This window comes from Dromiciops gliroides, chromosome 1, assembly GCF_019393635.1.
Source record: "Dromiciops gliroides isolate mDroGli1 chromosome 1, mDroGli1.pri, whole genome shotgun sequence".
Taxonomy (NCBI): domain Eukaryota; kingdom Metazoa; phylum Chordata; class Mammalia; order Microbiotheria; family Microbiotheriidae; genus Dromiciops; species Dromiciops gliroides.
In genome coordinates, this window is record NC_057861.1 from 618,507,873 (window position 1) to 618,535,638 (window position 27,766).

The 27,766-nt window shown below is 39.8% G+C and overlaps 1 protein-coding gene across 2 annotated transcripts; it reads right to left on the bottom strand.

The window, feature by feature from the left end:
• On the bottom strand, positions 1 to 25,797 carry C1H7orf26 (chromosome 1 C7orf26 homolog). 2 transcript variants are annotated; one of them, XM_043977757.1, is made up of 7 exons: positions 25,735 to 25,797; positions 23,569 to 23,767; positions 21,767 to 21,988; positions 18,330 to 18,495; positions 15,603 to 16,130; positions 9,666 to 9,705; positions 1 to 1,002 (listed from the first exon to the last, which is right to left on the bottom strand). In XM_043977757.1, exons 2-7 carry the CDS (start codon positions 23,758 to 23,760, stop codon positions 786 to 788), a joined length of 1,365 nt encoding a protein of 454 aa, XP_043833692.1. In that variant the 5' UTR covers positions 23,761 to 23,767; positions 25,735 to 25,797; the 3' UTR covers positions 1 to 785. The 2 variants fall into 2 exon arrangements, with proteins under 2 accessions (XP_043833692.1, XP_043833691.1); XM_043977756.1 differs by lacking the exon at positions 25,735 to 25,797 and adding an exon at positions 25,401 to 25,676.
• Positions 25,798 to 27,766: the final 1,969 nt, after the last annotated feature.

Below are 27,766 nucleotides of genomic sequence, written 5' to 3' on the forward strand. Positions count from 1 at the left end.
TTCCTTTTTTAAAAAAAAATTTATTTGAACAGATAGAAGGAAATTTCAGACCTGGAGAAAACAAAAGGACGTGCCTTTCCTAGACTGTAGGGGCAATTGTTATCTTTACAGGTTTCCTTTAACAGTGGAAAGTGCCATGTGTGCCTTGCAATCACAACACATCAATCTCTGGATTCTATATAGTTGCAAAAATAGACACTGTATCTTGCCGGGCCTCATTACAAACATTTACAAGGAAAGGAGAGCAGCTGGAGAAATGAATTTTCAAATCTTGCATCTTAGACTAGATTTCTTTTCTGGGCTTCTCATTTCTGAGAAGATTCAGTAAGGAAAAAAACCAATCACTTTTCATTATAGACTCAGACAGCTGTGTGTCACTGAAATTACACACTGACAAGTGAATACAATGGTGGTATTCATTAACAACAGGCTCACAGGACTTGTAAACTAAAAAGAAAAGAAACAAAAACTGAAAAAAATCACTTTGCAGAGGGGCCGTAATTTTTTCCTTCATCCATTCAGCCTGGATTTTAAAGAATGTGTCCAAGTTTAGGGCTAATATGGTGAACCATCTGTTTCTTCCTAGTGCCCATTCTACTGCTATCTTGGAGGAATATCAAATCTTATAGATCTGTATAGTTCTGTTGGAGATGAAGAGAATTTTTTTTCTAAAAGGTCTTGGTTTTAAAATAGACTGAAGCAGTAATCTTCTTCTTTGTAAGGCTTTCTCTCAAATCCACCAGGTAAAGGAAAATGGATTTGATTCATCTGAAGTTATGTGTCATTTAACGGATAGGCCTGTATGGAAAAGGCATGCCTGGTATAAACGTCTGTACAGGATGGGCTGGGAGTGCAGGATGAGCTGGGTGTGCAGGGATTGCGGGGTGCGCAGCATGTGCAGGATAACCCAGTGGAGGAGTATGAATATGAGGGTAGAATCCTGGTGGCAGTGCAGTATGGGTTGATTGTTGCACTGGCCCTGAGATCACGAGCTGAAGTAGGCTGAAAAGGAAAACAAAAATATTAGTTTGCTCATTCTGTACTGTTTAAGAAGATGAAGAACTAAGAGATGGTATTGTTGATGACATGTGTTCCTTTAAAATCAAAGGGATATCTATGGTTAGCTGAGAAACTTTCACACTTCACAAATTTTAGATGTTGGAAACACAGTAAGTCAATTGGGAACCCTTGAGAACCAGAGAATGCAACTTCATAATTACCTTAAGACTGTTATACTCATCTCACATCAAGTCTACTATGAATGATACTTTTGGGAGTCTGTAAAACTTCTACTTTCCCTATCTCTCCTGCTGACATTCAATACATCCTTTAGGGCCCACCTGAAGGCCACTTTTTTCCCAGGGAGAAGCTTGTGACCTTAAAAAGCACTGCATAACTCATGAAACCAACCTAAAAGTCTGACCTTCAGTTATCCAGAAAATGATCTTTTCTTGGCCACTCCAGATCTGCCAGGTAGCCCTACCTAAGACCTCCCAACTTTAAATCTCTCCTTTAAATGATTTCGTAGTACTAATGTACTTATCTATACAACATTTATCTAAGTACATGTTCATATCCCCAGGAGATTGTAACTTCTTTGAGAACAGAGGTCATCCATCCAGCCATCCATCCATCCATCCATGCAGCTTATTCAATGCATGGTCAGTGCTTCCTAAATGTTTCACAGATGAAGAATGAATGCTATGGCTCTGGTTTGTCCTTTGCCTTTATGGTGACTCAAAAACTAAACTGTTCTCATGTTCTCTGAGAATAACTAATGATAAAACCATTTGATTCTAGGTTCAATAACACCTTAGCGACCTGGCAGATCTGGTGTGTACATGCATGCATGTACACACATATGTGTGTTTCTATAGATAGAAAGATATAGATAGGCTGGTCACGTAATGAGTGCAGAGGAACTGATGGGAGCATGACTCATTAGTGTGATATATAACATCAAGAGCTAAGGAAGATGGGGTGAAGAGCCTGTCTTTTTTTTTTCCTTTTTTCTTTTCTTTTTTTTTTAGGGCAATGGGGGTTAAGTGACTTGCCCAGGGTCACACAACTAGTGTCAAGTGTCTGAGGCCGGATTTGAACTCAGGTACTCCTGAATCCAGGGCCGGTGCTTTATCCACTGCGCCACCTAGCTGCCCCAAGAGCCTGTCTTAAAACTGGATAAGCTCCCTGTGAAGAACTGGACAAGAGCCAGAGAGCATGAGCAGAGATCCATATGATTGGGGTGAGTACTCTGAACAAGTGTGAACTACTTGTGACTTACACTCTTGGAAGGACTACCATCTGCAAGATCCCAAACCCACTGAATTATCAAAGTAATCTTTTCAGTGCGTTTTGGTTTGTTTCAACCCTTTTTTGATGCTAATGCTTCTAAAAATGTGTTATACATTTCCCTGTAAACAGCATATTAACCATTTATTGATGACTTAATGTAATCAGAATGTACAATTGTCATACTGTGTCAAAGCTGTAAAGAAAAACTGGACTATATTGTACTGACCCAATACCATGTTCTGGAAGGTTTTTTCTTGATTAAAGCAACTTTTCTATAGGGTCATTTACGTATTTGTTATTAGAGATTGCATGAAGAATATAAAACTGCATGGCTTGGGGCAGCTAGGTGGCGCAGTGGATAAAGCACCAGTCCTGGATTCAGGAGGACCTGAGTTCAAATCCAGCCACAGACACTTGGCACTTACTAGCTGTGTGACCCTGGGCAAGTCACTTAACTCTCATTGCCCTGCAAAAACAAAACAAAACAAAAAACCTGCATGGCTTCATGGGTAGTAATAATGTGGCTGCTTTTCTGAAAAATTAATTAGTGCTATAAAGTTTCAAGCAACCTTCTCCTAAGTAATTTTCACCAACTCACTTACATAATAGTCTGAAAATTCTTCAGCAGTGCCAATAACTTTTTGTCTTTAACCTCCTTGTAAGCCTCAACTCTGGTATTTGGCAAATCTTATATCAAATTCTTTATCATTATATGAACCAGATATTTCTGAAAAAAATGACACTGGTCTACAATCTTCTCCAAGTTCTTAATTATAACAGAGTTCCAGTTACAATGAACATTCAATTTCATTGTAACATTGAAAATAAGAAAGTTAAAGTTCTATGTAGTACCTACACTATGGATCGATTTTCTCACGAAATATCTTTTGACATGTTTTTTTTCTGATTTAACACAGTAGTCCATATACTGCTAATCAATGAGGCAAGAGCAGCAATGGACAGTCACTATTACCTCGTGCTAATTCTGCTTCCTAGGAAGATACTCTACAATTGTCTAGCAAAATCTTTTCTATCCTCTGGCAAGCTTAGAGCTCTGGACACAGTTCCTAAATTGTGCATAAACAAGGCAGGTTAGACCATAAAATGCCCCTGTGAAAAGCTTTTATACTAGCATACAGCCAGCCCCTGCTTTTAAGTCAGAGTGGAGCTAGCTCATTAGTGTAAGTATATCCCTTGCCTCACTACTTTAAGAAGAACAAAGGATCAAAGGAAGAACACTACCTGATGAGTAAAAATGACAACATCCTTAGTTATTAGGAAAAAAAAGAGCAACCCTGTGCAAAACTGCAAACTAGGGAGAGATCTTTTGGTGCCTTTCCACCTCCTCTTGTAGGTTTCTTCCCTGTGTTTAGGAGGTCATACCTTCAGGCTTTATTTTTGACTATTTAAAGCCTCCCACAATGGCAGCTCATTCACACCTCTTTCCTCAAATCTCCCCATGTTCCAAAACTGTTAGAAAAGCAATTTGACTAAACCTAAGGAAATCCTCAGAACTCACTTTATTTATGATCTAGTTCTCTTTTTCCAATTATGAGGAGACTCGGAGGATTTTAGATCTTGTTAGAAACATCTAGTTCAACTCCCTTCACTTTTTGGAGGCCCAAAAAGGTTAGATGATCAGCCAGGCCATTCATATAGTCAGTTTTATGATGGCATTCTGTTACATACACAAAAGTTATGATGCTTTTATGCAAGGGACACCAAAACTCAATTATCTGGAGATACTCCAATCGATAGGTTTCTCTGTCTAGAATCCTCATTCTTTTCTCAAGCATTTGAGCAGGATATACTCCAAAAGTTGAGACTGCTCTATCCTGTGGGGAGCACAGTGGGAGATCTGGTGGGGATCTGGGGATGGGGAACAGCAGACAACTGCGGTTAATGGGTGCCATAAGTGGTCCTTTGCCTTCTTCCTTCTCAAGTCAATACTTCCCTAAAGGTGACTCCAGAAATATTTGGTTGGGGTGTATGCAAGTAAAAATAAATGAGCAATATGGCTCATTTACACATAACAATATACAACATTAAATGTGCTTCAGTTTAATTTTATAAGGTTAATTTGATTTCAATACTAACCCTAATTCTTTGTTAAGAGCCTATGTAATTTATTCTGAAGGAAGATGGAAAAGAGGTGCTTATTGTATCCAGACTCTTCCTCTGAGACTAAGGAGAGAGAAATGGGAGTCTGAGGAATGGGAAAATGTTCTGAGATTCTCTGAAGACAATGGGCTTGGTCTTCATGATCATTTCCTTATGTAACATTAATTTCAAGTATAAAAACAAGAGGAATGAAATAAAAACATTTTCATTTATGTCTACAACATGGAACAGTGTAAGAAGTATTAGCAGCGGGCAGCTAGATGGCGCAGTGGATAGAGCACTGGCCCTGTATTCAGGAGTACCTGAGTTCAAATCCGGCCTCAGACACTTAACACTTACTAGCTGTGTGACCCTGGGCAAGTCACTTAACCCCAATTGCCTTACTAAAAAAAAAAAAAAAAGAAGTATTAGCTAAAATCAGGAGTCCTGGCCTCTAGACCCAATTCCCCAACCATCTGTGTAACTTAGCCTCAGCTTCTGTCTGTCAATGTATTGAGATGACTCTATGGTGTGGGCAGTCCCTTCATCAACATAGACTGCAAACCCATTTCCACTTCCCCTAATACCTTCTTATCTTCTGTGAGTCTCCTCCAAATCTTTCCAAAAACTCCAAAGAGAACACAACTAACAAGCTGAATTTGTCTTCTCTTTCTCGTTTTTTTTTCTTTTTTAATCTTTGTTACAAGGAATGACTCATTTTACAGGGGAGGAAAAACTGAGGCCATTAAATGTGAACTCCTTCTTCTGTTCTCTTCTCCTTAAAACCTCTTGAAATCATCTCCCATTCTTCCCTCCTTTCCCCCAACCTCTGACAAAGAGGTAGCCCTTCTCCTTGCCAACGCCAACCCCTTCTATGGGTGTACTGATTTCATCTCTCCCATCTTCTACAAAAGACTGCATCCCGAGTTTAATTCTGGCGTCAGACACTTACTAGCTGTATGACCCTGGGCAAGTCACTTAACCTATGTTTATCTCAGTTTCCTCAACTGTAAAATAGAGATAACAGCACTTACCTCTCAAAATTGTTGTGAAGATCAAAAATATGAGATAATAATTATAAAATGCTTAGCACAGTGCCTGTAATATAGCAGGTGCTTAACAAATGCTTGTTTCCTTCCTCCTTAAAGCCCTACAACAACTTGGCCCCAATCTATCTTAGTAGATATCACTTCCTCTGCTGTAATTTGTGATCCAGCCAAACTAGCTTTCCCTCTGTTCCTCACACAAAGATCCCATCTGCCATCTCTCTGCCTTTGCACTGGCATCCCCTCATCCCCAGAATCCATTCCCTCCTTATCTCAGGGTTGCCCTCTTACTTTAAAATGCAGGTGAGACACCATGTTCTTCATGATGTCTTTCTGATCTCCCTAACTGCTCGTGTCTTCCCTCCCAAACTATCTGATGTTTAACTATTTTGTAGTTTTAGTTATTAACTATATTTATGCAGCATCCTTGTATGTAATTATCTCCCCAAAAGCATGTAAGCTCATTGCAAACAGGGATTATTTCATTCTTTGTACCTGTATCCTCAGTGCCTGGCACATTGCAGAGACTTGAAAAATATTTTTTCACTGATTGGTTTTGGGGGAGGATATATTTGGAAATGAACATAATGTTTAAAAGGTACCAATAATAATTATAGACCTTTGTGGAATTGAACAGCTTCAGATTACTGGAAACTCTACATAATTTCCTATACAACCTATCTCTACCAATTCTTACCTAACTTTAGTCCTAATTCATTCTCCATCCTCAGTTCGAGAAGTGTGTGTGTGTGTATGTGTGTGTGTGTGTGTGTGTGTGCGCGCACACGTGTGTGTATATTGTTCTCATCATACAAACACAAATATTCATATTTACTGAAGTTAGTCATAACCTTCATATGTGAAGTCACCTAAATCATGTTTTATCTGAATGCTTCTTGGTGAAAAGATCAGAGGGCACCCATTTTTCTAACGTTAGGGGAAGAAGGAGGAGAGGAAAAGGGAGAGGGATTTGCTAGGCAGGAGTGCACTCTGATCTTGAAACACTTAAAGAAAACATGGCCTAGGCACTCTAGCCAGATTCAAAACTGCAAATCATTTGAATATTTACCCTGAGCTTTGATGTTTAATATGAACTCACTGTCACAAAATTTCCTTTTTCTTGCACTTTTAAAATCACACAGAGCTCAATTTTCTCTTTCAGCAATAGCCTTTCTTATGCTTCTCCATGGTGTCTTTTACTATGTAAATTTTGTCATCTATCTTATAATGTAGCACATTCCATATACTCAGCTGTCATCTACTGTGTCAACACCACAATTCAGGCTGTGGGGAGTGTGCCTGAGCTTGTTAGCAGGGTCTCTACTGCGGAAAGCCTGTGCCTGGCACTAAGGCCCCCAAGGGACTCTCTTCCTCCCCATAGCTATTTTGCTGTATCCTCCCTCAATCAGCTGCTCTGATCCTTTCCTTGCGGCTACAGCTTTGGTGCTATCCATCCCTCCTCCACCTTTCTTTTTCCCCTTCAGCTTCCCCACTGTTTGAAGGATACAAGGCCCTAAGGGCTTGGCTTTCATAACCTTCAGTAAATGAGCCTTCTCCTTTCTTCTGGTCAGTGACCTGACTAATCACATCACATCTTAGTTATACTTTATGACTTAGGCTCTTTGGTGAGCCAACTCTCCTGGGCTTCTCTGTTGAGGTTATCAGGGATGCCAGGTGACTAGGTGCCAAATAAGCAAGGTTTCAGTGAACTATTTAAAACTGTAGCATCACACCATAGGCTTAGAACATAAAAAAATTTTAATAATGTAAAATATGACCCTCAAAGAGTACTTGCTAAAAATGAAGGGGCTGAATTAGATCTCTATGGTTCCTTCCTGCTCTAAACTCTTTTATTCTACAGTTCTCATTTTGTCAGTTAAGCACTGTGTTATTTATATTGCTATTTAACCATGTCCTTCCCCTACAACTAAACTGTAAACTCTCTGAAGGACTTTTCTTAGAGAGACTTTCAAAATCTATGTGGTGCTGATAGGGTATTCTTGTTCAGAAAAGTGACAGACATGGTTACTGAAGTCCCTTCTAAATACTTGCTGAATTGAATGAAACAGTAAGTATGATAAAGGCTACATATATTTTGCTCATTCCAACAATTTTAAGGCCCCCTTTCCACTATAATTCCATTGCCTTCATTTATAACTTTAGACAAGAAATGCAAACAAATAACAAATATTCAAAGAAATCAAGTTATAAAGAAAAAATTGAGCTATGTCCACAGCCTTTTGGCTCAGCAGCTGCAAATACTGAAAATACAAATCCTAATATTAGAAATTAGAAGGATGTCCTCTATAAGACAGGGTCCCTAATTCAAGAAGCTTAGCATCTAATTGGGAAGACAAATAATTATTCTATAACTATTTCATGTTAGTATAAAACTATGTGGTTCCTGATAGAAATTTTTAAAAAATGTTTTTACATGCAAAATATGGATATCAGCATACTTTGTCCTCTTACTTCTAGTTAATAGCAAGAATTTACAACCTATATTCCTGAACAGCTAAGTGATCAAAGGCTATGAACAAACAGTTTTCAGAAGAAGGAATGCAAATGATCAACTCTGATGTTTTTGCTCATGCCAATCAAATTGGCAAAGATGACAAAAAACAAATAGCCAATATTGGAGGGGCTATGGGAAGACACTAATATACTACAGGTGGAGCTGTGAATTGGTATGATCAATATAAAAAATAATTTTAAACTGTGTTACAAAAGTAACTAAAGTTTTCATAACCTGTAACCATATGATCTCGCTATTGGGTAAATTCTTCGAAGAAGTCAACGTCAGAAAGAAAGGTACCACATATAACAAATTATTCATATCAGCAGCCTGCAGTAGCAACAAATAAATAGATGATAGGCAGACAGATAGATGGATATAAAAGTAAGTGTGCTCTGATTGAGAATACCTGATCAAATTGTGGTATATGCATGTAATGGGCTATATACTCTTCCATAAGAAATGATGACTATGAAGAACAGAGAAACATGAGAAAGCATAAATAAATGAAAATGAATGATGAACATATAACCAAGAAAAGAACAGACACAATAATTATAATAATGTAGGTGAAAGCAAATTAACTCAGATTAACTGCAATGAGAAATCTTGGCTCTATACCTCCTACCTCTAGGTAGAAGGGGGTAGGGTGGGGAATAGGACTATAGCTGTGGAATGTAGCATATCCTATTAAGGCTTTGTCAGACAGTTTTACTTAATTACAGTTTTTCTTAGTTACAAGATAGAGAAGAGAATGTTGGGAAATGAGTATGATGTTAAGAAGCAAAAAAGGAATAAAGCAAAAATTATGACCTATAATTAAATGACCTCAGAAGATCAGACAAAAGTCGTGAACACAGAGAAAAAGCAACAGTGCTACTGCAATGTGAAAAGAAAATGCAGCGATCAGACACGTAAAAATGTAACTGGACAATGTGGGAGTTAGCAAAGAATCTAAAAAATGAACTTTTCAGGACTATCATCTAACCTTACTGATTGACACAGGAACAACCTACTTGATATGTAGTCTTGAGAGCTGGAATAGGTGATTTCTTTTCTAAGTTCTAATTTAACTTTGTTAAAGTAACCTATATAACCACGTAGTTCTAAGATCTCTGATTTCATAATTGTCAAGGGATCATTGGACTATAACTTGACCTACAGACAAACAAATACATTGGATGGCATTACTATTTGGTCTTTGGTAACTAGAGTTTGCAAAAGGGTATTTTTTTTTGCCTCCTTGACAGATATCAGCTGGTACAGAAAAAGTAAAATGACCAGAATTTAGGAATGTGTTCCCTCCAACAACTATCACTCTCACTGTAAACTAACAAACTATATTTTGCACCAATAATCAATCTCATATGAATTTCATGTAAATGAATCTGCCAGGGCCTAATCTACCCTTTTATCACTAATCTATCACTTTTATCACACTTTTATTACCAAATCTCCAATTCAGCAAATCTAAATGACCAGGAGCTGAACAGTCTGTGATGTACCACATCTGCTAGCTGAAAAGGTTAGTAAGGATCTCTGTTTAACCAAACTGTTTATTCTCAAAAATGTTTGAGAATAGGAAAAGGCTAATTAGAATTCGACATGAGAAGGGATCTGATTTAAAACCAGACACCATATCCATACCAAAGACCAAGTCCCAATTCAGACACAAAAAACATGCTGCTTAAAATGTGAAAATGGAAACTTACTTGTTATGTGGCAGCCTGGAACACAAGGTTCTCAAGTCATCTAAAATTAAGAAGAGAAATGATTAGGGAAAAGACACCAGACAAAAACAGTTTGTGTATGTTTTCTATAATGTTTTTTGACCAATAGATTTTCTAAAAAATACTAGCCAATGGACTCACCGTTATCAACAGTAACTACAGTGGTAGACTTCTCTCTAAGTCTTTCTTTTATTTCAGTAGAATGATAAAATCATAGAATGAAAAAAATTTTATTCAATTTGGTTAATGTCTTTTGAAACTAATATAAATAAAGTAGCTTTATTCATATGGGCTTTAGAGTTTAGCTTACTGGCTGGATTTACAGGTCTGGATCTCAACGGTGCAAAGATATCATTTTCTTTTTTGTTTGTTTGTTTTTCTGTGGGGCAATGAGGGTTAAGTGACTTGCCCAGGGTCACACAGCTAGTATCAAATGTCTGAGGCCAAATTTGAACTCAGGTCCTCCTGACTCCAAAGCCAGTGCTCTAATCCACTGCGCCACCTAGCTGCCCCCCAAAGATATCATTTTCAAAAATAAGGCCTTGGCAAAGTAAATAAAGATCATCTTATTTTTACGCACATGGGTCAATTCTTTCACATAGTAATGTAGAAGTCAATAGTTCCAAGTGTGTATACACAAGAATCCTGGGCATAGAAGAGAATGACAAAGGTGCTACAAGGTAGGGCCAGAAGATACTCATACATTCTCCAAAGAACATTGCTCAAGCTACCACATATATTCTCAGTGCCATAAATGTGGACAGCAGTATGTGCTGCTAGACCTGTACAGTAATTACTGCTATAGAGAAGAATGACCATAGGTATTCTCTTTGTTTATCTGATTGAGAAGAAGCAACAAGGCTTTTCCAAAAATACCTGATGAAAATATGAAAAGCTATCCTTCTGAAAGCAGAGTGGAAAATCATTCATTTATAAAACTTTAGATTGCATTCAATAAAAATTTTCAAGAAAAATTAAACTTATGCATTAGTATAATAATAAAAACAAAAAACTAGAAGCCAAAAATGGATTTTTTTCATATCACCACTCTATCAGGCAAGCAGAAAAAAAAAAAAGGTTGAGTTCTCTATTTTCCCCTAATTTCAACTTCTATACCAGGGCTTCTTTAACTTTTTCCACTCATGATCCCTTTTTGCCCAAGAAATTTTTACACAACCCTCGGTATATTGATATATAAAATAGGTACATGTAACCTTTTACTATTGCCAAATTTTGCATGACCCCCACCCCCCAGACACACATTCAGTTATACAACCCCATGTGGGCTCGTGACTCACAGTTTAAGGAGCTAGGCTCTATATGGGTATGGCAGACAAGAGTTCTGCTGATGTGGGTTAGCCAACTTTCCTTTGACTTCTCAAAGTACAACCTAGGGAGCTTTTGGCAAGAACCAACCAGTTCATCTTAATTACCAGAAAGGTATATGGGGCAAAATTAAAACTGTACTGTAACCTAGATCCTAAACATATACTTCAGAGGATACAGAAGACTAAAAGCTAAACCTTGGATCACACTCAGAAGAAATCAGAAAGCCACAACAGGGCTTTATGTGCTATTCACAGTAACTGTGTAAGCTAGGGTAACTTGACACTAAAGGTTACAAAGATATGGACTGCTATATGTCTAAGAGAGAAATTACCTATTTTTTGAAAAAAGGAACTCCAGCAGGAGTACATGTTGTCATAAAATCACCACACTGTGGTGATGTTAGTCACAAGCAAAGAGGGAAAAAGTATTACAACAGCCTCCTTGCCTCAAGCTTCTTCCCTCTCCCATCCATTCTCCAGACACCTGCCAAAGTGATTTTCTGAGCATGTCACTTCCCTATTCAGTAAGCTAATAAGGTTGCTGAATGACTGATTGGCCAAATACAAAGCAGTGTGGTGCTGAAAGTTCTTCACAATTGGCTCCAAGCCACCTTTCCAGCCTTATTATATACAGCTAACTCCTCTCCATACAACTGTTTATTAACTAACTAATGGACCATGCCTAGAGGATACTTTCTTCTCATTTTTGCCTTTTAAAATACTCCATTCCTGGGGCAGCTAGGTGTGGTGCAGTGGATAAAGCACCAGCCCTGGATTCAGGAGGACCTGAGTTCAAATCTAGCCTCAGACACTTGACACTCACTAGTTGTACGATGTACGACCCTGGGCAAGTCACTTAACCCTCATTGCCCCGTTCCCCCTCCCCCCCCAAAAAATACTCTGTTCCCTTTAAAACTCAATTTAAGTACCAGGTTCAACATGAAGTCTTTTCTGATTCACCCCCTTCTTTTTATTTTGTATCTATTTATACATGTACCCCTAGTGCCTGGTACATAGTAATGTAAAGAATAAATGCTTGTTGATTAAGCACTGTGTAAACTAGTGCCTATATATCAGGCGAGGCATCAATCTGCATTGTCAATATATGAGGAAAAGGCCAAGTAGAATAGAGCATCATCTGATGGTATTGCAGCCCCAACTGCCTAAAAATCTTCTAGATGCTAAGCAGAAGTGATATGAAATAACCTTCTTGAAGGTTATGCCAAATCACTTCCTCATCTTCCTGAAATAAGATTAAAGTTGTTCGATAGATTTAAGCATGATATTTTGAGTAAGATAAAATCTCTTAATATATACATGTACAGCATTTTAACATATTGGTTTACTTAATTTCTTTTAGATGTAAGGATTTAAGTGGGCAAAGGACATAGTTTTCAAAAGGTTTGCCCACTATAAATAACCACATTGAAGCATGCTCAGAACTCAGTAACAGTAAAAGAAATGCAAATTAAAACAACTGTTTCAATTAAGACCATGCAACTTGGCCAAGATAAAAAAAGACATGGGAATACAATCAATGCTGGAGGGGCTGGGCAAAGACAGGCACACTGATGCACTGTAGATGGAACTGAGAAGCTATCCTAACATATCTGGATTTCAATTTGGAATAAGGCAAGAAAAGTGACTACCCTTTGACCTAGCAATTCTACGACCAATCAAGCACTTATTAAGTACCTAGCCATTGAATAGGTACTAGTCTATTGAGGGGACACAACATGTACACATATAAGTTTATTTTAAAATATACGAAGTAAATACAAGGCAATTTCAGAGGGAAAGCAATAATAGCCAAGGGCATCAGAAAAGTCTCAAATTGAAGATGGTATCTGAGCTAAACTGTGAATGAATCCAGGAATTCTAAGAGGTGGAGATGAAAAGAACTCATTCCAGGCAAAGGGAACAGTTTGTAAAAAGGCATGGAGACAGGTATAAAGGTTATAAAAGTCTAACCAATTTATACCAAAATATTAAAAGCATCATTCTTTGAGGTACCAAAGAATGGGAAACAAAGCATGTGGCCATGGACTGGAGAATGGCCAAAAAAATAACCCTTCACTGTTCTCCTTTTTCAAACTACTCTTTTCCAAAAATATAACTAGTGTTAATATGAAGGTTAATGTCTAGCTCAGAGTGAAATTCAGGTAGTTTTCATTCCATGTTCAGGCCTCGGATCAAAAGGGCTCTAGAAAAGCAAGGGATTCCTGATATAGCAATGATGGCTATCTCCACAGCTTTCTTTAACAGCTGTGCCTATCCTCAAAATTTACAAAGTGCTTTCCTCACAATATCGGGAGATAGGGAAAGCAAATATTACTGCCCCTAGTTGACAAAGTAAAACAGCAATACCCCAAAATTCACGTCCTTTGTCCACAATCCCACGGCTACTAACTGGCAGAACCAGGCTTTGACCTGTCTCTGGTCTTCTGATTCAAATCCAGTGCTTGTTCTACTATCCCAGACTGCTTATCTAAACCTTCCATTATAAAAGGTGATTAAAAACAACACTGGCAGTTGGGTGAGAGTATTATCAAAAATTGGTAATTTTACCTCAATGCATGTCTGTAGGTGTCATGAAGGGTCAGGACTCTGATAACGAGAAATCCAAAACTTTATCACTGGCTTCTATTCAGCCAAGGACAAAAGAAACTCAAAAGCCTGTTGACTGAACAAGTTTTTCCCCACGCTGAACTTACTCTGTTATGCTTTTTAGAAAAATGTTTTAAGTAACACAATATGTAGATGAAAAATGTTTATTTGTGTTAATTTTTTTAGATGACAAAATTCTCCTGCCATTATGATATAATTTAAAGTTTAAATTTTAATGGCTTCTTATTGCTTTTCAGAAATATTCCCAGATCTTGGATCCTTGTCCTCATAAATATATACCTAAACAACTGGATTATAGAAATTTCATCCTCTCTCACATCAAATAACTTTCTCTCCTATTAGAACACTTACCCATTAAGGGACTCAAGAGATAGTAAATATTTTAGGAATATACTTTGTATCAAGGTCTGTTTGGGTATTTGTCAGGCCATGTCTTTTGTGTCAAAACAAAATGTATCGTTTCTTTTAAAAAAGTCAAAAGAAGGGGCAGCTAAGTGATGCAGTGGACAAAGCAGTGGCCCTGGATTCAGGAGGACTTGAGTTCAAATTCGGCCTCAGAAACTTGACACTAGCTACGTGCAAGTCACTTAACACTCACTGCCATACCAAAAAAAAAAAAAGTCAAAAGAAGGTAGAATAAGACGGGAAGAAGAGCTATTAAATGCTACTTCTACACAGCATAGTTCTTGGCCTAGTTTGTCTATGGGGAGGCCTAAGAAACTGCAAAGGAGGAAGAAACCAAAAAACTACATACCACCAGTACAAGCTCTCATGGAGTGAGGTGAAAGCTCCTAAGTGTATAGAAAGACAGAATGGAGGCAGAGCTACCTAATGTAAAGTTGCTATCTAGCTATACTGTCTAAAATATCTAATGAGTGGTTGCCAATAAATTATAAGCTTTAGCAAGAATTTAGACTTTTAAGCATTTATTAAGGAGCATAAGAATTTGGTGAAGAGAGAGAAAGAGGCCTAGATTCAGCTATCTATCTCAGGGAGATATCTATCTCTAGCTCCTCTCCCGGCTGAGGTCTTTGCAAAAAAGGAGGGAGAGAGTGAGTCTTGCCCCTTCTTCGTCCCACAAGCCTCCTCTAAAACTGGGAACATCACTCTCTCACTCACACACACACCTCCAAGTTAATTGGCTGATACCTTTGACAGACAGTACCCATGAGCAAACGTCACTTCCTGAGACCAAGGAACTGACGTTCTAAGGCTCATGACTTGCCCTCAGAGGCCTTCTCCTCATGGCGGAGCTTTCCTGTAGTAACTCTCCAGCAGGTGGTGTCACTCCAATTGTTACAGTAAACAAGAATGTCCCCCCCTAATATATTAGTGCCAGATAAGTGGTCATTCAGCCCTTAGGTGAAGACCTCTAGTGAGAGCCATCTATCTCCCTCTGGGGGAGGCCACTGCAGTTGGGGAAGCTTCATCCATTCACAAGTTTTTACTACCTTGTAAAAGCTGGGTCATGTGGAGATGGAGTGTGGTCTTTTGAGGCAGGAAGACCTGAGTTCAAATGCTGCCTCAGGAACTTATTTAGATGTGTGACCTAGGGGTAAGTCACTTAACTTCTCTAAGCCTCAGTTTCCTTGTGGTAAGGAACAAGAAAGAGATAAGAGCAGTTAAGGACTTTGTACAACATCAATGTTAGCTATTATTAACACCAATGGTGCACTGAGGTTCTAAACCCTTTCCTTCCAGTGACAGGATCTTCCAGCTGGTGATTGATTCTCCTGATGAAGATGTCAAGAATACCAGTCACTCACTTGTGTAACTGGTAACAATTTTTATCCTTGCCATCTCTGGCATGGATGCCTAGATTTTTAAACCCCATGTCAAAACTTCCTCCTTTTAATAGAATAATTTTATCTCAACTAAGGACATGTCCCAAACCCAACCATCTGCTGTCATAATGAGTAACACAGCTCCTGACCCAAGTACCCGAGCAGCTGAAATCACCTACCTCTGGTGCACAGCAGGGCTCCAGACGCCATGGCCACCTGCAGAGCCTGAGCCAGGCGGTCAAGAGATAGCTCAATTTCTTTGGAGGCATTGAGTGGATTTAGTTCATCAGATAATCTATTAATTTCTTCAACGAGGGGAACCATGTGGTCAAACAGGACCAGCCCCAGACGTCCATATAAATTCTTCTCTGTTAAATGCACCTGAAGCATCATTAGAACTTGCAGAACACTTAGATGCAGTTTTGAGTATAAAAGATGAAAGTCCCTGTCGACTCCTGCTACAGATTCCTTGGCAATTTTATTGTTCATGTGGCCATTTGGTAATGCAGTCTTCTTTTTTCTCTTGTAAGCAAGAGGTGCCTTCACACACCAGCGAATCAGTCCAGTGAGTGGGGTTAACTCTAGAAATCCAATTGGGAGATTGGCTGCAATTGGGGTGTTTAAAAAGGTAATGAGAATCAAACGGGGATCCTCAAAGATCCAGTTGACGATTACTTCTAGCAAGTCCAAAGGTGGAATTAGATCATCTAAAAAGAAAAAAAGGCCCATTAAGACAGAAGAGGTGACATGGAGTAGGAAGTTAAATCCAACCTTGAATATGGCTCAGGGTAAACTTGATTTATGAGCTCACTTGAATACAACTCCCAACCAATGGACTTCAAAAGCACAATGCCCCACATGGATTCAAGAAAGGGGGCATAAGAATAATTATGATTTCATTTCCGAGTGTCCAGGTCACCCAGGGTGCTCAGTATCAAAATAAAAGGTCACATGCCACAAACCCTAGTGGCTAAGCAAGAAGCCAATAACCAAGGCTTGATCCCTAAGACCTATCCTGACCAGATTCATAACAATTGCAGTTCCTCCATACTTGCCTGAATCACCCATATAGCACTGTAAAGTGTATACATGTTTGTACCAGAGGGCAGACAATTCCTAGAACCCGATGCTACTCTGAACCCTGAACCACTGGAAATTAAGAGACCATAGAGTACCATCCAGAAGATGTTCAATAGTGAGTCCAAGTTATTGGGTAGGTATACCTATAGATATCTGAACACCTGTAATAGCACAAAAGTATCTGTGGGCCTGTATAGGTATTTGTTCACCCACATATGTATGTAAATCTGTATAGCTATAAGTCTGTTAACTTATTTGAGTGACATTAAATATTTTTATTCTATATGGGTTTGTCATAAAATTCTGGTCAATTTCCTTCTAAAAGGCAGCCCAATATTTCTATAAAAGGTATCTTAAATTTTGTTTCTGAAGGTCTGTCTGCCTACAAATGATTATCTCACAGCAAAATCCAAAGAAATAATAATCATTTAAGTAGCATACTACACATACATTAGACAATCAAATGTTTGATGAATATCAGTGAAAACGAAAGGGTGACACAAGACTGACAAAGTAACTTAAGGAAAAATAATGTGCTGTGTTTACTACCTCTGACACACAATGCACCCCAATTTTAAGGTAAAAATAGAAGATTTTCTACACTGCAAAGTTTCTTCCTCATGAGTTGTAATTGTAGGAGCAACAGTTCTAAGTCTCCAAAGATTTAATAAGGAAAAAGCAATAATCATGAACTGCATGTTGAATTAAAACTGCTTGCTAAAAGTAAATTAAACAACCCATTGTTGACACCTTTTAACTAATCAAGTGGAAGGCGTGGTTTAGTTATTATGTCTAACCTCCTATTTTAGTAGCACAGTAGTTCTTGAAAAAGTACCTTGAAAAAGAGAGATTATGGAAAGATTGATTTACTTGTTTATTCAATCAATTATTTTTACAAAAATGAATTCTAGAAAATGAAAATGTGTAATAAAACAGCAAATGAAAAAGCTGAATGAAAAAAAAATATAAACAAATGAAATCAGGTGATAGGGTAATGCTACTCTAGCTAATATTCATTTTTGCAGAATAAACAAAGTCCTATTTTTATAGTTTCCATGAATTGCTTTTAAGCTTAGGATTGACTGATATTATTTTGTCAGTCACTGTGATCTCGGCAGTCCCAGGTTGTAATTGAAACATGAGGACAGACATATGGTACTTTCCCAATGGAAAGCTTCCTTTTCCAAGTTTCATCCAAATGCTACGCAAATGGACTTTTAAGGGCCTCCACTACATCTTAAGGAATTCTCATCGGTAAGGAAATAAGACACCATAGAGAAAAACCATATTCTCACCACATGTATAGCCATGCTTCCTCCCTTTTCTCATAGTCAGGTTTAAAAAGACTTTCTAATTTATATAATTTATAATACAATGAATGCCTTTTTAAGTCATCCCATTACTTTCTACATTTTGAATTTGCCAGAAAGAGGTCAAATAAAGTTCTAGCAAAAATGGGATTTAGGGCCCACTCTTACCAACTAAGTCTAATGTGTATTATCTACCTTCAGTTTACTACTCAAAGGAAACATATACTAGAGATGGTAGCTGGAAAATGAGAGGAAATTCTACCCACCAAAGTCACTTCATGCTGGCTTTCAATAAAAAAAGACATGTGAACTATTCAATACAAGACAATATGAAAAAGAAAGAAGACAAAATATTATGTGTGTACTAAACAGATATATATTTGCACATTATCAAAGAAGGAAAGAAAACTTGGAAGATATGAAGTAATTACTGTTATTTTTTCCTGTAAAATTTATAATTAAAAAGAGAAAACTAAAAGCTTCTTAGGAAAATAATTTTTATGTTCAATAAGTTACCTGAGGAAAGGTCATAGAGTGCAGTAACAGCTGTAATAAACTGGCAGCAGAAGCGAGGGCTGGCACTGAATATCTGTTTCAATGTCTGAATGGATCCTGGCACCAAATTACAGTAGTCATCAACTAAGGCCTTTGCTAACCTCACACAGTAGCCCGCAGGTGTACGCTGAAAAAAATGTATAATACATGTAGTCACAAGCACTTTGCAACAACACATAATTAGTTTTTCACAGTGCTTCCCCCACATAGTAAGAAAGAAAGGTCTTGTTATAGCGTTTTCAAGGACTCTTTAGAAATAGAGATGGGCTGGGGCAGCTAGGTGGCCCTGGATTCAGGAGGACCTGAGTTCAAATCCAGCCTCAGACACTTGACACTTACTAGCTGTGTGACCCTGGGCAAGTCACTCAACCCCAACTGCCTCACCAAAAAAAAAGAAAGAAAGAAATAGAGATGGGTTGGCAGGGAATGATTTAAAGTTTAAATAAGGAAAGGTAATAGATGTATTTCAATACAAAGAGCTATGATTTTTAGGTAGGCTGAGGGCATTTTTCTCTATTAACAGATCTTAAACCTACTGCAGTTTAGTAGATGGCCTTTGAGAGTTGTTGTAGAAGAAAAATTCATTATCCTAAAGTCAATGAGGTGACAAGTCCTTGATAAACTTAGGTGTGTTAGCTCTTGGACAAAAAGCATTTTCAACCTGAGAGATTCTTTCTACCTCAGCTCATGATTCACTAACACAGCTTTGGAGAATTCACGGTAACGTTCTTGCCAAAATGAAGTGTCAGAGGTGGGTAGGGCTTTAGCAGTTGTCTAAACTGACTTAATTTGAGATTATAAATCTTCATTATTTTGTAGCTTTGTCAGGATCCAAGGTGAGAAGGACCTGACAGACACTAACCTAGAACTGCCCATCACTATACAATGACCTAGTCAAACAAGAAATGGCATTTTACAGGAGTTTGAGGAATATCAGATACCTATACTTTTTGGTTTAAATTGCTGGTTCTCAAACTTTCTTAATTTGTAAAACCCCTAGATTTCTGTAAAGTCCCTATGCCCTATATTTCCAAGCTAAAAACCAAAAAACAACAACAACAACAAAAACCCCTCAAATTTAATCCTCTATATACCCGCACTCAACAGCAAGTCAGAATCATATAACTTCAGTCTCCAATTTGGCACTGCAGTAAGACTTTAAAGGAGGGACCACAGACGGCACTAATTCATATGTATTACAGTATGCTCTACAGTATGCTCCTGGCAACAACACAAAGCCATTCAGAACTGAAGCTTTGGTTCCCTCTTTTGGGTTTTAAACCTCTTCTTGAGGGATATTGGTCTAAACTAATTATTTGGAATTATTTTCCTGACTATCTCCTGAACCTCAGGGTCAAAAATATAGTCCCCAAATGAAGTACAACAGATTCATAGTGTCTCAGTGAGTGACCACACATGTATACAAAGACAAATTAACAAGCATAAGATTTCCACTTTATCTCACTGAGTTGTAGGAAAAGAAACAAAACAAAAACAAAACCCTTCTAAGTTAAATAGTATTTCAATACACAGATCCTTCAACAGATATATGATCTTAGTGATGTAAGTATTCTTTCCACTGATGCGGATCGAAAATCCCATCTATATTTTCTTTTCTTGTACAGTTTGTGTCCATTCTCCTGCATAATCCACCCAGTGTGCTGGAGACATTATTTTAAACTATTTTATGGGTACTAGTATCACACCCTTATATCTCATGTTCAATGTAATTAGCCCAACTCCTCTTCCAATCATATATTTTCCAGATAATCTGTCCTACCCCAATTCTTTCACACTATGCCATGTATCAAATTTACTAACCATGTTAAAAGTGTAAAAGAGATTGCAAAGGACATGCTTAATATACCACACTATTTTCGTGAACTTCAGAATAAAGTAGGACATTAAAGATATTTATTTTGTATTAGTTTGCTTCTAGCCTACTTGAATTACCACAGATGTTTTAAAGACATTCTAATTCACACTAACATGACCTCTATTCCTCTCACCATCCTATTTAACCCAAACTGTGAGCTTTCACTTTACATTATAATATTTAGTATAGTATAACCTATTAACATAGTGGAGAAATGGGATAGTCTGATTAGCTAATTGTTTTGGTTTACAGAGTAGTCGTGTATATATACCACACAAAAGTTACTAATTTTTAAGAAATTAGAATATTTTTTTAAAAAGTATCACACTGAAACTATGCTGAACATAATTTAATTCTTCTTTGATTACTGGTAAGTCCTCCGAAAGGATTTCATATATGATAGAAAATACAACAGTTGCATTATCACTGCTGGGTAAGACAATTTAATGCAAAATAACACTTTCCATGCTTACTAGTGTGGCTTTTTTTTGGGGGGGGATAATGATAAATTGTTCAAAAAATGCTGAAATGTAATATAACGTATTTGTGTATTTAAAAAAATTTCTACTCAGAGTTACAAAGTGTTTTCAAAATTCTCTATCATATTCAATTGAAGACAAAAAGAATCCCTATTATTACCTTACTCTGTGGGATTTTAAATTTAAGTATTTTTAACTTTCCACTGTCATGCATAACCACACAACATAACAGAAAATAGGAAATGACTACTTAAATCTGTCAAACTTTTTTTTCATCAATAAAGGGACTTCCAAGGAGGAATCTCCCTTTAATCACTTATCCTCCCAGTGCCCCAGGGATCTCCTTAAGATGAGCAGATTCTACAATATTTAATATGCTATATTAAAATATGGTACATAATTAATACTGTAAATGATCTCTAAGATGGTCAGAATATACTAGACCATGACTAATTCTCCACCGATGCCTTTTAGTATAGAAGAGATCTTAGGTTACTGAATCCTTTGCCAATGGACCATAAACTTTGGAAGGGTCAAAGAAACTTGAAAACTTCGAGTTTGGGTTTCTTGGTACTGGGAAACTGATTATGTTATCTGTCCTCAGAGGAACATTTGAGCAGTGTTTGGATAAGCTCATTACCAGAAGTGTGGCCACCAGGTGGTGGTATTTTCTTTGGTCAGAGATGCTACCGTAATGCTATCTGAAGAGAATGTCACCTGTATCAGTACAAGCAATGTCCAAACAGATGAAACCAGGCTATTCATGATTCAAATATAGTCATTAATATAAATAGTAGCAAAACCACCCCAAACTCATTAAATTCCCTGTGACCTAGTAGTTTCCTTACGTTTTTGTTTGTTTGTTTTTGGTGGGGCAATGAGGGTTAAGTGACTTGCCCAGGGTCACACAGCTAGTAAGTGTCAAGTGTCTGAGGCCAAATTTGAACTCAGGGCCGGTGCTTTATCCACTGCACCATCTAGCTTCCCCCCTTATGGTTATCATTTGAAGCATGTTTTTTTGTTTTTTTTTAAAGAAATTTTACCTGTAGCCAGGATGCAGCACATTCTAACACAGGAATCCGACACACAGCCACTGCCATTGAGACCAACTTTCCTAGTAAGACCATCCGACTATCATCTGCTTTGTTCCCTTGAGGACTGAAAAGGGATGAGAAAATAATCTGACGCACAGAATCCTTAGCTTGCTCCTGGAAATAATTGCACATGATTTCAAGAAGTTGAAGCTCCTGGAGTGAATTCAGCCTCTGTTTATAAAATGAGAAAAAAAAAAACAATAAAACTTGGTATTTCTACATTAGTTAATTAACACATCAAGAAATAAGCACTTTATTTTCAGACATTTCTACCCTTCCCTATAAAATCCTACTACTGCTTATTGTTTGACTTCTGATTATTCTCAAAGAATTCAATACCATAGGCCCTGAAAATCAAGGTCAGTGTTTGTAGTCATACAGTTGGGCTCAAGTATAGTCCGTTCCTTTAACTATAAAATTAAGGGGGCAGCTAGGTGGCGCAGTGGATAAAGCACCAGCCCTGGATTCAGGAGGACCTGAGTTCAAATTTGACCTCAGACACTTGACACTTACTAGCTGTGTGACCCTGGGCAAGTCACTTAACCCCCATAGCCCCGCAAAAAATAAAATAAAATAAAATAAAATAAAGCAGAGATACAAAACTGTCCTTGCCTTCATTCTATAGATATTCTTCTTGTTGTTGTTTGTCCATTTTTGAAGAGGACCATGACATCAGGGTGATGTTATGACTTGCAAAGAACTGGATTTAAGTGAGGGAGGGCTGTGCAAGATCACCAACCTCACTCTCTTCTCTGGAGCTATCTGGGTCCAGTGGCAAGATATCTATCAGGATAGCTGGAGATGGCCCCCGAAGTAGATTTTCCATATACACTTACAAATATGTCCTCTATCCCATTCAAATGTAAGCTCCCTGAGGGCAGAGACTCTTGCTTTTGTTTTTATATTTCCAAACACTTGGCATAACGTTTGGCACACGTAATAGGTGCTTAAATGTTCACTGGCTGACTGATGGACTGCAGTGCTCTAACTATAGCTAAGCCTATTTGTCTCTGCTATTTTTTAAAAAAAGGTGACTGGTAGTCACCAATTATCTTCAGAATTTCAAGGGGAAACCAAACGTTCAGGGGCTACTGCATACAGTAAGTCCCCCATTAGACAGGGACTGTCTTTTGCCTTTTTTGTATCCCCAGTGCTTAGCACAAGGCCTGGTACATATTAGGTGCTTAATAAATGTTTACTGAGTAATAAATGTTAGTAGTGCTATACTACTGGTCAATAATCAAATCCCTCAAAGGACCAGGACTTTAAAAAGGAAAAGAATTTTGCATTTCAGGAAAAAAAAAGGAAAGGAATTTTAATTTTTAGGAATATCTTATGCAATTTTTACTAGGTATGCATCATTGCATCAGTTACCCTTTTTTTATATTGGACTCATTAAAACATCATTTAAGGGGCAGCTAGGTGGTGCAGTAGATAGAGCACTGGCCCTGGATTCAGGAGTACCTGAGTTCAAATCCAGCCTCAGACACTTGACACTTACTAGCTGTGTGACCCTGGGCAAGTCACTTAACCCCAATTGCCTTACCCCAAAAACCAACATCATTTAAGTTGCAAAAGGACAGAGAAATCTGACATATTACATGGCATAAGGGCAGAGGCCCGGAGAATAATAAACAGTATTTGTAGCATAAAGATGTACTAAATTATGCCAACATTTGTGAAAGTCAGGGTTTTAATATGACTATACAACTGATATTCACTTATCTTTCTTTTGAATCCTAACTACATACCTTAGGTTGGGAATTGCGCTCCTTGGGAACCTGAAATATGAATTCTTCCAAAAGTTCAATGGGTCCTTTGTCCACAATAGGAAGAGGTGCATTTTGGAGCTGACTGCTAAAATAAATGTCCAGATGATATAACACTTCTTTAGCAGCACTTAATGCATCTCTTCGGATCAAGGAATGGCGAATGTCACTCATTGTGGTCCTGTGAGGGGATAAAAAAACAAACAAACCAAGAAATGGTTTATTTTCCTCCTAAATTATAGCACATATTTATCCTTACTTATGTGTTTAGTGCTAGTGCTCCACTCCTGATGATAAGGCTCAGGCAGAATTTTTAAACCTTTTATGTCTGCCTTTTCCCATTTTGAAGTTGCTTACTTAAACTCAAACAGCATCTTGTCAGCCAAAATGTCTAGTCTTTAAGTACACTTTAGACAACAGTGATAAAGTCATGAAAGTAAACCAGCAACAGAGCTATATTGTGCAAATAGCACAGCACAGCACAGCACAGCACAGCCAGTCCCATCTTATAACCTTGAACAACAACCAACTTAATCTCTCAACAATGTACTTTCTTCTTTTGCAAAATGAAGGAGCTGCGCTTAATAATCTGCTGAAGCATGCTTCTGCTCTGAAACTTAGTCTCCTGAGGCTTAAGAGAAGGACCACAGGTTTGGGTGCCTTCTCTGTTACCTCTTGAGCAGTCCGTTAAAACGTTATAGCTCATTCTACCTTCTCTTATCTCACTAAAATGTCAAACTTTCATTCTGATGCGGCAAATGTGATACTATTAAACTGAGCTGATACAGATTCCCTACCAATCCTTGGGGGAAATGACACAAGCCAGGACATAACTCAATTAAACAAAGGTTTACTAAACACCTATGAAGAGGAAGGCCTCTACTTTAGTTCTCCAGATGTGCATCCCAGGGAGAATGTGACTTGAGTTCTCAAAAGCAGTGCCAGGGGAGGACAAGCTCTGGAAAGGCTTATAGTATAGGTCCCCAACTCTGAGGACCACCCACTCAAACTCCTTGAAAGGGCATCCCCGGGGGCTGGTCACCTGCTTGGAAGAGGCTCATCCCCAGAGAATCTTTACACCCTGGCCTGAATTATCCAGACCACAGAGGTTCATGAAGCCCAGCGGCCGGGGGAGTCCTGCACCGATAAGAGAAGCTCGCGCAGAGAGCGCCTCAAGTGTGCGCAGGCACCCTAAGGGGGGACACATGAAAATCTTGCAGCCCCCGCTAAAGGCGCCGCTTCTGAAAGAGGGTGAGGACGGTGCGGTCCGCCTCTTTCTAGGAACCCCTCTCGTTACTTGAGCCTGCACACCCCCGCAGGCTGGGATTTCCCGTCCTCCCACTTCTGCTGATGGGAAGACTGAGGCTCGAAGGGGCGCAGCTGGGGCCCGGGGTCCCGCAGCCGGCGCGGCGCTGCACGGGCTGCATGCACACCCTACAGGAATGCCCGCCTCCCCGGACTGCGGAGCCGGCGGCCGGCGCTCTTTCCCGCTGCACCGCCGCTCCTCGTCATCCATCCGGTCCGGGGATTCCGCCCCCAGTTCCGCAAGGAGGGACCTAGGACTCCGAGGGGGCTAGTTACTCAGGCCGCCCGGCCCCATCCGCGGGTCTGGACAAAAGGGAGCTGCGCCGCAGGCTGGGGCCGCGGGCTCCCGTGCGGACCCGGGGCTCGGGATTCGGCCCGCCGAGTGGAGGCCGCCGAGGAGTCGGTGCAGCGGGGCCGGGGCCAACGCGGGCTCCGTCCCCTCCCCGCCCGGCCTGGCCCAGCCCTGGCTCGGGCGCCCGCCTCAGAGCGAGACCTGCCGGCAGGCCTACCTTCTCCTGGCCCGGCTCAGCGGCACATCGCCACCTCGGGCCGGGAGTCTGAGGCTCGGGAAACAGGCGGACTACGCTGCGAAGGAGCAGCCGGGGGCCCCCGACGCGCCGGGACGGGTGGCCGAGCACGGAGGCGAAGCGACGGTGGCCCTACGAGGCCAAAAACAGACCCGGGCGCGGCCATCGAGCTTCGGCGCCACCTAGCGGCGGTCTGAGGCGCTTAGGTCGTCAGGGCTCCGAGGCCGAGGCGGGCGGCGGACAAGCTGAGGGACCTGGAAAGCCGGGAACGAGACAAAGCTTCCTCCAGTCCCGCCGGCTCCAGACGGCCACTCACCCTCTCTTAGGCACCGCCGCGCTGGACGCCGACTTCCGGTCCGGCTTTTCTGTGCTTCCTCCGAAGGGCCGGTGCTAGCACATTGGATCCCGTAGCAGCCGCCCACCCTTCCCCTCCCCTCTTTCCCGGGCCTCGGCCTCCCCCCCTCCCCCCATTCCCCGGCCTGAGCGCGGAACCCTTTTCCCCAGATCCAGCCCGAGCAGTGTATATCCAAACCCGCCCATCTTCTTTTTAGGCAGAATTCACAACTCTGGCTAGCCTGGCTTCGACCACGTCCACCCACCTCCACGCCGTCTGTTCCAAAATTGCTGGTCCTCAGTTTCCTTATCTGTAAAATGAGGAAATCAGGCTGCCTTCCTCCCAGGCTCAGCTCACAGCCCACTCTCTTCGGGAGCCCTTTCCCGCCTCCACCCCACTGCCTTCCTCTCCATATGTATATTTCTATTTTTATACATAGGGGCTTCTCTATTAGAATGTAAACTCTTTGAGGGCAGGGCCTGCTTTTGGCTTTTTTTTTTTAAACTACCACCGGGATTTAGCCAAAGTGCCTGACACTTAGTGATTGAATCAACAAACACAAAAGGATACTAGGCAGTTTTGATGGGAAGATGCAGGTGAGGAAACTGCAAAAGCTAGGAGAGAGTAGAGTGTGTGTTGTCTTCCGCCGTGTTCGAATCTTTGTAACCCCATATTGGGGTTTTCTTGGCAAAGACGCTAGGGTGTTTGCCATTTCCTTCTCCAGCTCGTTTGAAAGATAAAGAAACTGAGGCATGCAGGGTGAAGTGACTCACCCATGGTCACACAGCTAGTGAGTGTCTGAAGCCAAATTCAAACTCATGTTCCTGACTCCTGGCTGGGCCACTGCAGCCACCTAGCTGCCCTTGTAGAGTGTGTATTATTGTGATTCTGACATGCATGGCCAGACTGTGGTGTGTATGACAGAGCATTAATGTATAAGCAAGGCTGGATTGGAGCCACGTTGTGAAAGACTTCAAAAGGCCTGGATTAGATGACCCTTAGCTAAGGATTTTTGTGTGCTGGGGACATCCAGTCATGTGCCCCACGGTAGACATAGAAGACAAGGTCCTATCCTCATAGTCCTTACTCATATTTAGAGTTGGGTTGTTTTTTTTGGGGGGGGGCAGGGCAATAAGGATTAAGTGACTCACCCACAATCACACAGCTAGTGAGTGTCTGAGGCTGGATTTGAACTCAGGTCCTCCTGAATCCAGGGCCGGTGCTTTATCCACTGCACCACCTAGCTGCCCTGTATTTAGAGTTCTTTAAGCACTGTTAGCATCACTTGCTGTGAAGTAGCTCACCTAGCTATCTGAGTTCTTTGCTCATGATGTTTCCTCCCGCATCTGCTTCTCTTCTATATGTCCATATTCTGGCTATCCATCAATTTAGGTTCCCATTTATAGATCCTGGGTTCCAATACCACATCTGATATTTATTGCCTTTAGGCAAATAAGTTCGCCTCCCTGGGCATCAGGCTCCTTAACTGTAAAACTAGGGGGTTGGGTTAATAGCCTCAGAGGTCACTACCAGCTCAAGACCTAGGAGTATCAATCATTCAACAAATATTTACATGCCAGTAGAAACTAGAAGTCTAAAGGGTGGGGCCTGAACCTTTAAATATTTGAGTTAAATAAGGGTAGGACTTTGCAATAGGAAGAGACCAGGATCAAATGATCTTTAAGGTCCATTCTGGCTCAAAAATCCTATGATTGTGTTACCCTGATTTTTAAAAACCAAAGCTTAGTTACATGTGATTACATTGGCCATACATTTTCAAGCAATTTAGTTAGCTGATTTATTTTTTTTACCCATAAGGTAGCTGATTATCTAATTCTTTATTCCTCTATCTTCTTTTCTTTCTTGTTACTCAGGTACCCAGTAGCAGAAATAAATGACAGGCAAGAAAGTTGATATTACAGAAAAGGGCAAGGTGAAAATGGATGACAGAGCCAATAGAAAAGTCTGTCAAATACTGAACTAAAAAATGTAATCACATGTCTGATGTAACTTG

Bases quoted from the DNA above. Each gene is read 5' to 3' on its own strand.
- C1H7orf26 (XM_043977757.1), bottom strand. From the start codon at position 23,760: ATGAGTGACATTCGCCATTCCTTGATCCGAAGAGATGCATTAAGTGCT. The intron at 18,496-21,766 runs GTAAAATTTCTT...CATTTTTTTCAG, and splicing joins GTGCTGCATCCTGGCTACAG to CGTACACCTGCGGGCTACTG. The intron at 16,131-18,329 runs GTAACTTATTGA...TTTTCTTTTTAG, and splicing joins ACTCTATGACCTTTCCTCAG to ATGATCTAATTCCACCTTTG.